Below are 13386 nucleotides of genomic sequence, written 5' to 3' on the forward strand. Positions count from 1 at the left end.
ATGCGCGGAGGCCCAGCGAGAGACTTCGAAAGGGGCGGGGCGAGGCGCGATGCGAACGGCGGGAGCATGACAGGTGGCGGGAAGCGGCGGCAGCGCGCGGCGGAGCCGGAGGGAGAGCAGGTGGGCGCTGGGGAGCGCGCGGGCGGCTGGGGTCGGACGGTGAGGCGGGTGAGGGGCTTGGCGCGCGGCTTGGCCGGGCGGCACCGGCGAGAGGGCGGGCGGGAGCTCTGCTAGGCCTGAGTGGCGGCCGTGCTGCTGCCGGCCCGCGGCTAATGGCACGGTGGCTCCGGCGGGGAGGGCTTGTGACGTGTGGCTGAGTTGTATTGGCCTCTAGGAAGGCAGGCTGAGGGAGCTCAGCTTGTTCAGTTTGGAGAAAAGAAGGCTGTGAAGAGACCTCACTATAGCCTTCCACAGGGAGCCTACAGATAGGAGGGGAGTCAGCTCTTTGAAAGGGTAGATAACAGCAGGACAAGGGGAAATGGCTTGAAGTTGAGGGAGGGAAGATTGAGGTTGGATGTCGGGGGAGGATCTTTGCTATGAGAGTGGTGAGGTGCTGGAACAGCTGCCCAGAGAGGCTGTGGATGCCCCGTCCATCCCTGGAGGTGTTCAAGGCCAGGTTGGATGGGGCCCTGGGCAGCCTGGGCTGGTATGAAATGGGGAGGTTGGTGGCCCTGCATGTAGCAGGGGGTTGGAGATGCATGATCCTTGAGGTCCCTTCCAACCCTGGCCATTCTGTGGTTCTGTGATCAGCCCATAAGGGCCCTGGTCCACTGAGATGACAGCAGTGCTTTGTGCTGCTGTGTGTGAGTACAGGGGTGAGGTGAGGCACTAGTAAGGTCTCTGTGCAAAAGAAGCACTCGGATCTATGTGTGCGCTTTGCAGAGTTCAGTGTGACCATCAGGAAGCACTCAGGTGCACTTTTCTTTCTGTGTCTGCAGTGCGACAAAAACAGGGACACCAAGAAGAGACGATCAGGCCAGGCAGAGGCACGCGATGCCCTCCAGCAAGAAGCAGAGTCGTGCTATAGGCTGAGGCTGCCTGAGGACTTCTATCAGTTCTGGAAGTTTTGTGAGGAACTAGATCCCGAGAAACCAACTGGTAGGCTGTGTGATTCTCAGTGGTTTTTGGCTTTTCCCTTTCTAACAGCTGGGAGGGAGGCAGACGGGGCTGTGGGAGGCATCCTCTGTTTTCAGTTCAGGTGCGAGATAATTCCGTGAGTACAAACAAGAATGCTGGGCTGCTCACAAGGACGTCAGTGTGCTTCAAGCTTTCTGAAATAAAATGGCATAATGAAGGGGACTAAATGTGGCCTAATTCTGCCACTCTTGCAAGCCCATCTGAAGTATTTAACGAGGAAATACAGCATTCCTCACATGAACTCAGACTTCAGCTGTCCCGAATTGATTTTATTATAAGATGATATGGTGTCTCTAGGTGCTCTAAAAATGACACTTTGTTTTAATGTGAAAAGAGTAATAATCTAGCTCTTGAGTGAAAACTATCTGGGTAGAATATCCCAGCTTTTCTCATCTGCTCAACAGCGCACCTGACTGTTATTTGTGGAGGCTTTTGATACCTGAGTGACACAGGAAATGTCTCAGTTTACAAAACAGTTCACCCTCTGCTTTTCAGATGCACTTGTGTCAAGTGTTGGGCTTACACTGGTTGGACCTTATGACATTCTTGCTGGGAAACACAAAAAAGCAAAGTCGACAGATGTGAACTTCAGTCTTCACTGGAGATTCTTCTATGATCCCCCTGAATTCCAGACTATACTTGTTGGGGATAGCAAAACACAGTATCACATGGGATATTTCAGGTATTTGATTCAATCTATGCTAATATAGTTGTGTGTAACTTTGTTTGCTCATCTTTGTTTTCCACGAGGCAGGATTTGAGAACTGCACTATCATCTCTCTCCTGTAGTAGGATATTAACATGTGAATTGGTATTTTATTAAAAGAAGATCAAAGACATTGAAGAGAAGATGGAAATATTTATTAAACTTCTTCCTCCAAATTCTCCAGAGCATTTTCACTCATTGGTCTTTAATTCTAATTTTCTTTAAAAAGTCAAGCATTATGAAATAAGGGAGACATGCATTCTCTCCATGTATCAATAGGAGTTCCTTTCAAAGCCTTGCTGTAAGGCTGTATAGCTGCTTAACTGTGCTTTTGTTAGCTTTCTGAAGATGGCAGCATGGCAAGGAGGGAAATTTATCTCGGTTTGGAATAGGAGAAACGGGCACAGCTTGAGTATTATTTGTATGTACTTTTTTATAAACAGGGATGTGCCAGATGAGCTTCCAGTGTGGGTTGGTGCAAATGAAGCAAGGAAGAGCTGTCTGATTTCACAAGTTGGTGATAACGTATTTGCTGCAGTCAAGTAAGGTTCATATTTACTTTTATTCATAACAAGTTGTGTAGAAAACAAACCATTATTAATGTAGCTATCTTACCATGCCCCTTTCTTCCTCAAGAAACCCTCCCTTACCCCTGCTCTGATAGCAAGCTTTAAGCTGCCCTGAAAATCTTCCATAGGCTTCTTGAAAATGTTTTCCTTTTATAAATAGAATGCTAAGAGTTAGTTGTCTGAATCTTCAAATGTACTGGAATGACTCCAAGGGGGATAGGCTCTTAAGGAAAAGCTGCCCACTTCATGTGTCAGAGAACTTTGTAGGTAAAGAATAAAGCATCTCAAACAGTGGTGAAGAAAATCTGATCATACTAAATGAGTAAGGTGTAGCTTTCTTTTTTCTTGCACACTTAAAACTGCACTTTATATTCTAAAAAAAAGGAACTACAGGAAGCCCTGTTTCTGAGCTGGGGCATGGAGATAGAATTCCTTGATTCATATCCTTTACCATATCCTGCATCGTGAGCTTGAACAGTGGAAGTGTGAGTACTCCTGTCTAATGGCCTGCCAGTTAAAAATGGAAAGCTCTCTGAGGACAGATTCATGTCAGTAAGTGGAAGCATACTAAGGAAACCTCCTGTAAAGAGCTCTCGTGTAGTGCAGTTCAGTGATGACATTTGTTCAAGAAGCACCATAAATATGTGTTGATGTGCATGACTTGGATGACAAAAAGTGTATGAGGCACTGAAGCAGTAAACTAAATTCTTCAGATAGCAGCATGTATAGTTAAAAGTTCCTGAGCATCTTCAGCACCTGCAGATTGCATAAACTGTATTGTAATACAGCAAATACAGATAGGACACAGCAGAGTGTGCACTGTGCTTTCAAACTCTTTGGCTGTTCTGGTTGGTAAGAGGCCTGAGTTCCTAAGTCTGTGTGTAAATAAACCCATGGCTGCTAATCTGCATTGTAAGATGTGAAGGTGCAGTGAATAGAAAGCTATTCATTTGTTTGTTTGCTGCTGAGCTCTTTTAAGACGTGTTTCTTCTGTTCACAGATTATTTTTGTCAAAAAAACTTAAGGAAGTGACTGATAAAAAGAAAAATGCTGTTTTGAAAGACATAGATGAAAAGCTTACAAGGACAGCAAAAGAATTGGGTTATTCTCTGGAACAGAAAACCATGAAGATGAAACAGAGAGATAAGAAAGTATGACTTTCCTGATCCACTGGAGACAACTGAGTTCTGTTAAACTGCTTTTCTTTTTTTTTCTCCACTCACTTGCCTGATTCTTTTTCTTTTCTTCCTTTCTTTGGCTTCCTTCTATTCAGTAAAGAAGCATCTCTTAAAAATTTCAGAGCAAATCATCACTTTAAAATTTCAGGAGAGGGAAGATGAATAGAACTGTGTTCCAAATGTAGGATTGTATTTAAATGCTTTATTATTCTTATAACCTGTAGCTTAGCAAGTAAGGCATTAAAGGGAAAGCAAACAGAAACAAAACAACAGGGGAAACAGTTTAGAAACTGAAACAAATGGGGAAGAACCTAGACATAGAACCATAGAATGGCTTGGGTTGGAAGGGACCCCAGGGATCATGAAGCTCCAACCCTTCTGCCACAGGCAGAGCTGCTATAAATGCCTCATTATTGAAGATTCACTACGAACAGGAACGTGAAGGGCGATGGGTATTAATAGGGGGATTGTAATCTATTTTCTGAATACCTATCTGAAATAATTTTGGCAGATGAGTGAATCCAAGGATTCCTACATTTCACAACATCATTGGAGTTTTCAGTTCTGTTCAACTTCAGTGCTTAACAGTAGCTGCTGCACAGTTTAAGGTGATGTCCTTGAGGCTGGGTGCTGCATTTGGCTTGACCACCACAAGTCAGGTGCTAATGATGCTTTCATGTGAATGGTTTTATGTCGTAGCATTGCCTTACAGTACTAGGTTCAATTTCCTGGCTCTTTTTTTAGGTGGTGGCCAAAACATTTCATGGAGCAGGCCTGGTTGTTCCTGTAGACAAAAATGATGTTGGATACAGAGAACTTCCCGAAACAAACGGTAAGCACCTTGTTTACTGTGTTCTTCCACTTTCATTCGGCAGCCTCCACTCAAATCTAGTCAGCAAAAAAGAAACTGCAGTCAGATTTTCTACCTAGAGAAGACAAGTAGCTGGGAGTAAAGGGCAGAAGCTTTAACCATTGTAATGTAACTGATTTTTTTTTTTAATAAATCTGGTAAGAGTCAGTAAAACATACTACTACTGAAGTAACAACTCCTAAAGTAGTAGTTCAGACTACGCTGCTGTATTGGCACAGCTGTGCAGGAAGGATTCTAATACATCTGATCCACATTCAGGGTTGTTTTGGCTTTATTTCTCATTCTGTCTCTTCTGGTGCTGTTCTAACCTGAACCAGTTCCTTGATGCAAGTTTTGATACGTGAATACCCATCTCTGAAGGGGGAACTGAGGTAGGGTGGATACAGGATGAGAAGGAGCTGCAAAAGGAGAAACGTTTTCACCAGTAGCTCAGGGTGTGTCCCTTTAATCTTCAGTTGAGACCCACGGGGATACTTTGGGCAGAAGCTGCTTTGATGCAGTATTTAAACATATTTCTGCTTTTATTTTTGCAGCTAATCTTAAGAAAATATGTAAGGCCATTGTTGATGCTCCTACTGATGATGAGAGACTGAAGGCGTTTGCACCCATTCAGGAAATGCTCACCTACGTTCAGTTTGCGAACGATGAATGTGACTATGGAATGGGATATGAACTGGGGATGGACCTTTTCTGCTATGGCTCACACGTGAGTACCAAGAAGCCATGCATGCTGCAGTCACACATTATTTTATGTGTAGATCAGGGGTTGGTGTGTATCACAGCTCTTTATTCCTAGCTCTTATCATGTACTGGTTGCTAGGAACCATGGAAGTCTGTGCGGATGTTCTTAGTGTGTGACAACAGCTAAGAAGTCATATTTATGACTCTATTCCACGTTAAATTAGAAACAGTTTCTATGATGCCACGATCCTCCAGGTCAAAAGAATTTAAATGGCACTTTTGTGATTTGATGTGCACATGACAGTGAGTCATGCTGAAAAAAATGCAGAATTCTTAGTCTAGATACACAGGATAGATACGAAGCTCCCTCTCCCCACCTGCTTTTATGGGCTCAAGCACTCGTGCTGAACTTGATCAAGAAACAGGCTGATGCCTGCCTGCAGTCATCCCAGGGGGTAAAAAAAATTGACCCTGGGGTCCTTTGCCTGTGTATGCGATGGCATAAAGCCCTCCCACCAGCCTGCTGTAGCCTGTAGGTTTCTGGATGTTTCTTTCTGGCTTGCTGAGGCTGTTCTGAGTTGACTCATCAGCATTTAATCATACCTAAAGGCTCAGTGTAACGCTCCTTGTTGTCTGTTCACCCTCACCACCCTCCCCCCCTGACTGAGAAGGGCCTTGGCTGCAAGGACATCACAGTAGACTGTGTTTCTCACCACATGCTGTCAGCCACCGATGGAACGCTGCTGTTCCTGCTGCAGCTCCAGATAGAGGTGCCTGAGCCCTGGGGAGAGGTGGGCCTGGAGCAGGGCTGCGCTTAGGGCTGCTGTTCTCTCATGCAGTACTTCCACAAGACCGTGGCCCAGCTGCTGCCGCTCGCCTACAGCCTGCTGAAGAGGAACCTCTTTGCCGAGGTGATCGAGGCGCACCTGGCGGACCGTAGGCAGGAGGGCCTGGACCGCCTGGCGCCCTGAACCGGGGCAGCACCAGGCTGTGCTCATTTTGTGGGCTGTTTTATTCGTTCTGTGCTATTTTTCCACGTGGAAACGCGTTCTGTGCTGTTAATAAAGCTTTCCTAAGGACCGGCTGTCTGTTGCTTGCCCTGGTAACCCCCGGCGTGAGGCTATAAACTGATTCCAGCAAGCATCAATAATGTCTGTTGGTGCTGCGGTTCCCCTCATGGAGGAATTGTCAGTGACATCATTTCACTGGATACCTGCTTCCATGTCAGACAGGGAGTTGTCCCAGCCCCTCTGTTGCCATGTGTCACACAGCAGGAGGTGTTTCTTTCAGAGCACTCCTTGAGCCGTATCGCTCAGTTGAGTTTAACACACTGCAAAGCTATATATATAAATCATAAAGCTATCTTCAGTTCTCAGTCATGCAGCATCTGCTTTTCTAAACCTGATAGCTTCCCCCTTTGGATCAGCATCCAGAGGTTTCATTTATTCAAACATTAGCGAGCAGATACGAGCTGTTCCATGGGCCTTCTCTTTTCAGGCTCCAAACAAAAGATGCTTCCATATCATTGCCCTGTAAGTGACACAAGCATTCACCTTTCGCGTTATTATTTAGTTCTGAACATCTCTGAAAAAAATGGGGACATCAGTATGTACTTTTGTCTGTTCTCAATGTGAGGTTAATGACTGTAACGCTAACTGGAAAAAATCCCAAAGTGAAATACATTGCAAATAGGCATCTAACAACCTTGCAGTGTTTTTAAGCAGAAGGACTGAAAATGCACTGTAGAGAAACTGCCTGCTTCTGCCTTTGGAACAATATAGGCATCACCTGTTTTTGAATGAGGAAGCCAACTACTCTGCAATTACATGACTGAAGCAAATCTGAAAGCGTCTGTTTCAGAAATGTGTGATTTTTACTGGGGTTGTATTTTAAGCCTGTGGCTGTTTATCCCAGGGGAATTAAATGCAGACATCAACAGAAATACTGATTGAGAAAAGACGACAGAGTCGAAGCAACAAATGGTCATACAGAAGTTTTTAATGTTTGATTAAGTCATCACAGTAGTGGGAATTTTTACTGTAATGATACGCAGCTCTACCACACTATTATAAATAAAAACATTAAGATCAATCAATATTAAATACAGCTCTAGGCAACATCACAGATTAACAAAGTATGCATTCTTCATCAACCAGTAACTGAATGGTTTAAAACAAAAAATAATAATAATGCTGACGCTTTCACCCTCCCATCCACCACATTTTTGTTTCAAATCAATAACTTGAGTAAGGCGCTGGAAGCTTTACATTAGAAAAATTTTGTTGAACAGCACAGGCACACATACTTCAGTATCAGAATTTCTAATGCATGTTCACGAGACATTTTTCATGTCAGTGGAGAAAGCTTAGCAGGTAAGAACAGTAACCAGAGATGCACCACTTCTGTGCAGCACTTGGGATCCACACGAGAATGGTAAAACAGCAGGGGCACGGACTGCACTGTGTTCCAGACAGTACAGCCTGTAGGTGGGGTCAGTGCAAATTACTACACTGCAGTGTATTAGGATGAGGAAACCATTAGAAATGGCAGAGGCTTCAAACTGATTTAAAGCAATTTCTCTCTCTTTTTTTTTTTTTAAAGCTGTAGTGCATTTATATCCTTCCACTACAGAAATAATAATAATAAACAGTAGAGATCAGCCTCAGACAATTTCCTGAGCTGTCCTCCTTGGATGGGCCAAACCCTGCTCCTAATAAGGTTTCTGCAAGCTCACACAACGTAACACAACAAGTTTGGAGCCCGTAGCACTGACTCACTTGGAAGAGTGCAGCCAGTTGCTGCAGCGCAGCAGCCAGAACACAGCTCGATTCTGTTGCAGTTCCAAAGCTGCTTTCTGCACAGGGGCCGACTGCAGCCCACCAACACATCAGGCTTTCCCCTGGTTCCAGCTGATGCAAGAGGTGAGAAAGAGGTGACTGCAGTTTTATATTCTGAAAACAGACAGAAATTCAGCGGAGCACTTGAAGCACTGGCATTGTTTTGGAGCTCGCCAATCCTACCAGGGCACTGCTTGGAGCACACTGCTGTTCTTCCAAACAAGATCGTGCTGAGCACCTGGCTGAATAAAGATGTCTGAGGTAACTGTGATGACGGCCTGAGAGATGCCCAAGATTTTAGCTTTAAACTTCTGCAGTCTTATGGGCGAAATGTTAATAACTGCATTGTATTTCACCACATACTGTACAGCAAGATTTTGTCAACCACGTTTCTTAGCTTTTTTACCGCAGACTTACAGCACGCTGCCTTTGTTTCCACATGTGTTTGTGGTGCTTTGAAAAGCTGAAGAAAAATTAATCAGGTGGCCAAAAGATGTTTGGAACGTGTCAGCTCACCTCTGGCGCGTGTGGTGCTGCTCAGCTCTGAAGTCCTGCCAAGCTTTCAAGTACTGGATTCGATTCTGCCCTGCTGCTCACCTTCTGTGGCTGTGTATCATTCACACCTCTGTGTACTCAGAAAAAAAAGTCTAAAGCAATCTAATAATTATAGTTGCTTCCTATTCGTTTTAAAACCCTGATTTTTTCAAATAATGTTTTTAGTATTACTGTTCCAGTTATCTGCTCAGAAAGGGAAAAGGAAGTCTTAAGGTAACGGCAGTGAGAGTTACATCTGAAAATCACCTTATATGCATGTTGGATTGTAAAGAAACAATTTTGTTTAAACCCTTCATCTAGTTGTAAACATTTGCTAATCCTCCATTACTCGCAGAGGATTACGAATTATTATATAAAATCACATTAAAAAGGTAATTAGTTAGGTGAGACATCAACTGATTTGTATTTAATAGATTTTTTTCATTCATAAAAATATAAATAATGGTAAAACCTCAAGAAAAATAATATACATTAGTGCAAGTTATGAGTTACGTTTCTTCCTACCATGTCAGCAGTGGGACGTCTTTTGTTCAGAAGAGAAAATAAAACTGAGCGATCTCAAACTTTACAGAGGGGAAATATCTCCAGTGCTGTAGCATGCATTTTTCCAGATACACGTATACAGAATTGTTCCAGCTCTTAACTAGTAGAACAGCAGTACTCTTCCTGATACTGCACAACATTGGTATATACCCTAGTGTTTCGACAATACAAAAATTGCATAAGATCAGGTCACATTGATATTTTCTGCAGCAAAACCAGCATTTTTCTCTGCAACTCTACTTTCTTTTGTTTACTTTTTCTCTCATCACGACAGATGGGCTGAAAGATGTTTCGCATGGCTCTTTGCAAGGCATTTCCTGCTCAGTCTGCTTTTGTCGCAGTAGATCTGTACTGCCCCAAGCACTTCACGATGTTCGACCTCACGCACTTGATGGCACAAGCAAAACCTCCCTCCTTGTGATCCAACCTCAGTAACTCACAGTACATCTCAATATGAGAAACAACTACTTCAAAAGGGCACACCAATTTAAAGAGGCTTTGTTACGGCTCAGGAGAGAGAGAAATAAAGCTCTTCTGGAATGTAGGAAGGTGACGTGTAATAACTATACATTTCATGAGCTAACACAACAGTTTTCAATGGTAAAAAGGGCAAGACCTTTCAGTCTCCATAAGATGGCTCAATTCAGAAGGATCCCTCCAGAAATAGGGACTAGTAACACATCTCTTTGATGCTGAAGTACCAGGCTGGGGCTGGAGAATTGTGCCACCTCGCACGGCTCTCCCACTGCACTATCATGGCAGACCGGACATCTCAGGACGCATCCAGTGCAGGACAGCAGCTCCATGCTCCCAACAGCCTTCCTCCTCTCCACATCCTCCCCCAGACCAACTCCTGATTTCCAGCAGCACCGTTACGCAAAAACCCAGCTCTCGTTTCTGATTTTTAGAAGTATCTCCCAGACTAAAGTGTTGTGCTATTCAACAAATGAACCTCCTCTTCAGTTTCCTCTCTCTCCTCAGCTATGGGTTTCAGTTGAACATTATTGAGGCGGGGTCTTGGTTTGCCGTCTGGGCCATATGACGGAGGATATCTTTTTTTGTTATGATGCCAAGGAGGCGCCTGGAAAGGATAAACAAACATCAGGATTAACCCGAGCGGGGAGAGCGGTCCAACAGAACACATCTGTAGCCAAGTCCTTTTTGTTGACAGGGACAGAGCAAAAGTCAGCAGCCCGATTGTCTTATTTAAACAACAGCATTTCATTAATCAAAATGTTTAGTAACCACCGGTTTGTTAAAAGACAGCACTGCTGAGACACCATACCTGGATGGTCTCTGACAGCTGTGGTCCATTTTAATTAAATACAAGCAATGCAAGTAGAGCCCGTGACTATTTTTATTTAAAGTTTTGTTTCGGCAAAAACGAAATTTGGTTAGCTATGCCAACAAAAAAGCAAAAGAAAAATAAAGTAGAGAAGGACAAAGAAAAGGAGGTATGAAAAAGAAGTGATACCGATCCCATTTCATAAGGGAGGTGTGTTCCGGCCAAGGCACCACAAGTGACACACTGCTCGATGGCCCCCAGATCCTAGCAGCGAATCAGACTCGCCTCCCCTTCTTTCTTAAAATCACAAGGGCCTTTCCCATCTGACACACCGGCTCAGACTGAATACATTCATAGGAGCACACCGTATTGCCCATGAAACTTTTGCAAAACAATGAATAGTTGAGTAGGCTTTAGAGTTCACAGCTTCAGAAAATTAATTACGAATAATAAAAGTTTTCATTTTCAACTTTAGATACTGTGCTCTTATGACAGCCAACTAAATTGCTTTTAAAAGCAGAACTTTGTGAAGCATCAAAAAGGGTGAGACTGTCCATAAGGATAATATCACAGGAGAAGCAAAGAGCAGAATGAACGAGCTGCTGCCCTTGTTATTCTGGTTAGTACATTTTGGTTTGGGTTTTTTTATTTATTAAAGGACGCATGAAATACTTGTGAAATATTAGCATAAAATGAGAACATAATTAGCACGTTTTGCACATAAGCAGCTAAACTTGGTGGCTAGGTTTAGCAAAGATGCAGCTATTGCAGAGCAACCAATGTCCAAATGAAGACAAAGTCTATCTTACAGCTAAGGTTAGATCACAACATCGTACTCAGAACAGTATGTAGATTCTGAAGTCAACAGCAGATGTATTAGCGTGCCATTTAGTAGCTTAGGGTCCCACTGCAGTGCATTAGTGGCTGCAGGTAACAGCAGCACAATCACAGGACTTTGTGCAGAATTGAAGGACTTGACGCGATTTATTTCCCAATTGATGAATGGGGATTTCAGGGAAGACCTGATGCTGCAAGACATTGAGAACTGTGCTCCTCAAAACATATGCTGCTTAATCAGCAACTTGACAGCTACTTAAAGCTGCCAAAATCAGCATATGAAAAAACCATGAAATTTACACTGTGGGGGCAAAGCTATTCCTAGCTGTGTGCTTTCCCACTGCGGGGAATCAAAAGGTGGATCTACGAGATTCAAAGAACAAGATACCACATTCTGTTTTTACCTTCCTTTAATGTTGTGACTAACAGACCGTCCATAGGAACTGCTTAATTTCTATGCAAGGATTTTGCACGTATTGTTTTCTGTTACAGTTTCTTTAATACGAATTTTTAATACAGGATTATTTCTTTGTTCAGCCGATGTCATAAAAGTACTGAACAGTTCACAAGTTTCATGCCTCCTGACTTCTAACGTGTCTAATTATGAGATCTGATATATCTAATCACCAAGGGTTCGACGTGCTGCTTTAGTTGCTCGAGATGCTCTAATATGTTCTTCTTTGTGATGATCCCCAAGACAATCCTGAAACAGATCATGTTATGCTAATAACTGCGTGTGAAATCAAATCAAAAAACTTCTAGTCACAATGAAAACGGTTTAGAGCAGTGCAAAACTAAAAAAGAAAATGGGTTGCAAGAAAGTTAATGAGATAGTTAAATGAAAATGGTTGGGAACTCAGCACCCTTTCCCAGGCTTTTTTTTTCGTCTCCAAATGTCTGATCGGCAACAACCCCACAGCAGTACGTTTCTCTATCACATACACACTGGGGAAGCACACTTTAGCCTTTCTCCCCACGTCCTGATCTCTTGACATTTTAGAGGCACTGAAAGTAAAATCTACTTCCTCTCCTTTGTTTACTAGTTATTTCTCCTTACAAATACAAATCACTATTCGCATTAGAACAAGCTACAGTAAATGGTCAAAGCAGTGTCTGTAAAGTCACAGAAATTGAGGTCTGAAGCTTCACTACAGAGCAGCCGTAGGAACAGACAAATTCAAACCAATTTCATTTATCGTAATATAAATAAAAGAGCAGCTCCTTAGAACGGACACAGTGATAAAAGCTGGAAAGAATCGGGCTCAGTCTTTACATATCTCTGTATCTATCATCAGCACCAATTTCTGCACAATTCCTAACTGTAAGTGGATGTATGAACACCCATCTAGCCATATATCTCTATTCAACGCGCATGAAATTTGCCAAAATTTAGACAAATTCTCTGGGTGGTGTATAGCCAACCGGACCTCAGGGATTAACTATGCAACCTTGTAATGGACAGCATTCTCATGGCAGATCACAAGGTTATAAACTGAAATGGGACAACAAACACGAGGATCAGAAAACAACAAATAGAAGTCTCCCGTATTTGTGGCTACTTTATCATGAAATAATTAAAAGCTTAGGCTACAGTTTGACATACCTTTACAAGATCAATCTCTCTGCAGAGCCATTTTTCACATCAGTGTTAATGTTTGAACACTCAACCACAACAGAAACTAAGAGAAAAACCCACAGTAATAAATATTTATCACTGAAGTTTTACCAATTCAAATTTCCCTGCATAAAGAGGAATAACTGTATGTATGCCTGCAGTGATTTTTAAGTGGCAGATCATGATGGCTTTTTCCTGGCAGAGAAAGCTTTTTGTAAGAGCTGCTTTTGCTTCTAAAAGCACCTATTTGCCATTCCATACAAAGACGAATTTCATAAAAAGCAAATAAAAAAAATAATCAGAAAGCAACAACAACAACAACAAAAACCAGGAGCACATTTAAGATACATTTGCTTTAGAAGACATCTTAAGAAACAAATCTGGAAATTTGCACTATTTCAATATTTGCCCCTTAGAGCAGCACTCCTTTTGTCCAGAGCAAAAATAAATACCATCTGTGTTTAAGGTTTCTTAGCTTTGTCCCACGGACAGTGGTACTAAATAATGTAGGTTAGCAGACAGTGCTTCACTTCTCATGTGATTTAAAAAGATGCTAAAGAGAAAGCAAGATA

General features: G+C 42.7%; 2 protein-coding genes across 5 annotated transcripts in view; one reads left to right on the forward strand and one right to left on the reverse strand.

The window, feature by feature from the left end:
* On the forward strand, positions 1 to 6222 carry LOC122180058 (histone PARylation factor 1). The gene is made up of 8 exons (XM_042871477.1): positions 1 to 120; positions 939 to 1098; positions 1633 to 1819; positions 2287 to 2385; positions 3413 to 3563; positions 4335 to 4422; positions 4995 to 5167; positions 5982 to 6222. Exons 1-8 carry the CDS (start codon positions 1 to 3, stop codon positions 6111 to 6113), a joined length of 1110 nt encoding a protein of 369 aa, XP_042727411.1. The 3' UTR covers positions 6114 to 6222.
* A 900-nt stretch (positions 6223 to 7122) lies between these two features.
* Positions 7123 to 13386, reverse strand: part of CLCN3 (chloride voltage-gated channel 3) — a 48121-nt gene continuing 41857 nt past the window's right edge. For 2 of the 4 annotated variants that reach the window (XM_042870668.1, XM_042870669.1), the window contains 2 exons: positions 11827 to 11902; positions 7123 to 10158 (listed from right to left, as the gene is read on the reverse strand). In XM_042870668.1, the coding sequence (XP_042726602.1) occupies positions 10000 to 10158; positions 11827 to 11902 (235 nt within the window). In that variant the 3' untranslated portion in view covers positions 7123 to 9999. The remainder of the gene's footprint in view (positions 10159 to 11826; positions 11903 to 13386) is intronic. The other 2 variants (XM_042870670.1, XM_042870672.1) reach the window with 1 other exon arrangement.

Source organism: Lagopus leucura, unplaced genomic scaffold, assembly GCF_019238085.1.
Source record: "Lagopus leucura isolate 7727_CA_CO unplaced genomic scaffold, USGS_WTPT01 Super-Scaffold_100004, whole genome shotgun sequence".
In the NCBI taxonomy this organism is placed as follows: Eukaryota; Metazoa; Chordata; class Aves; order Galliformes; family Phasianidae; genus Lagopus; species Lagopus leucura.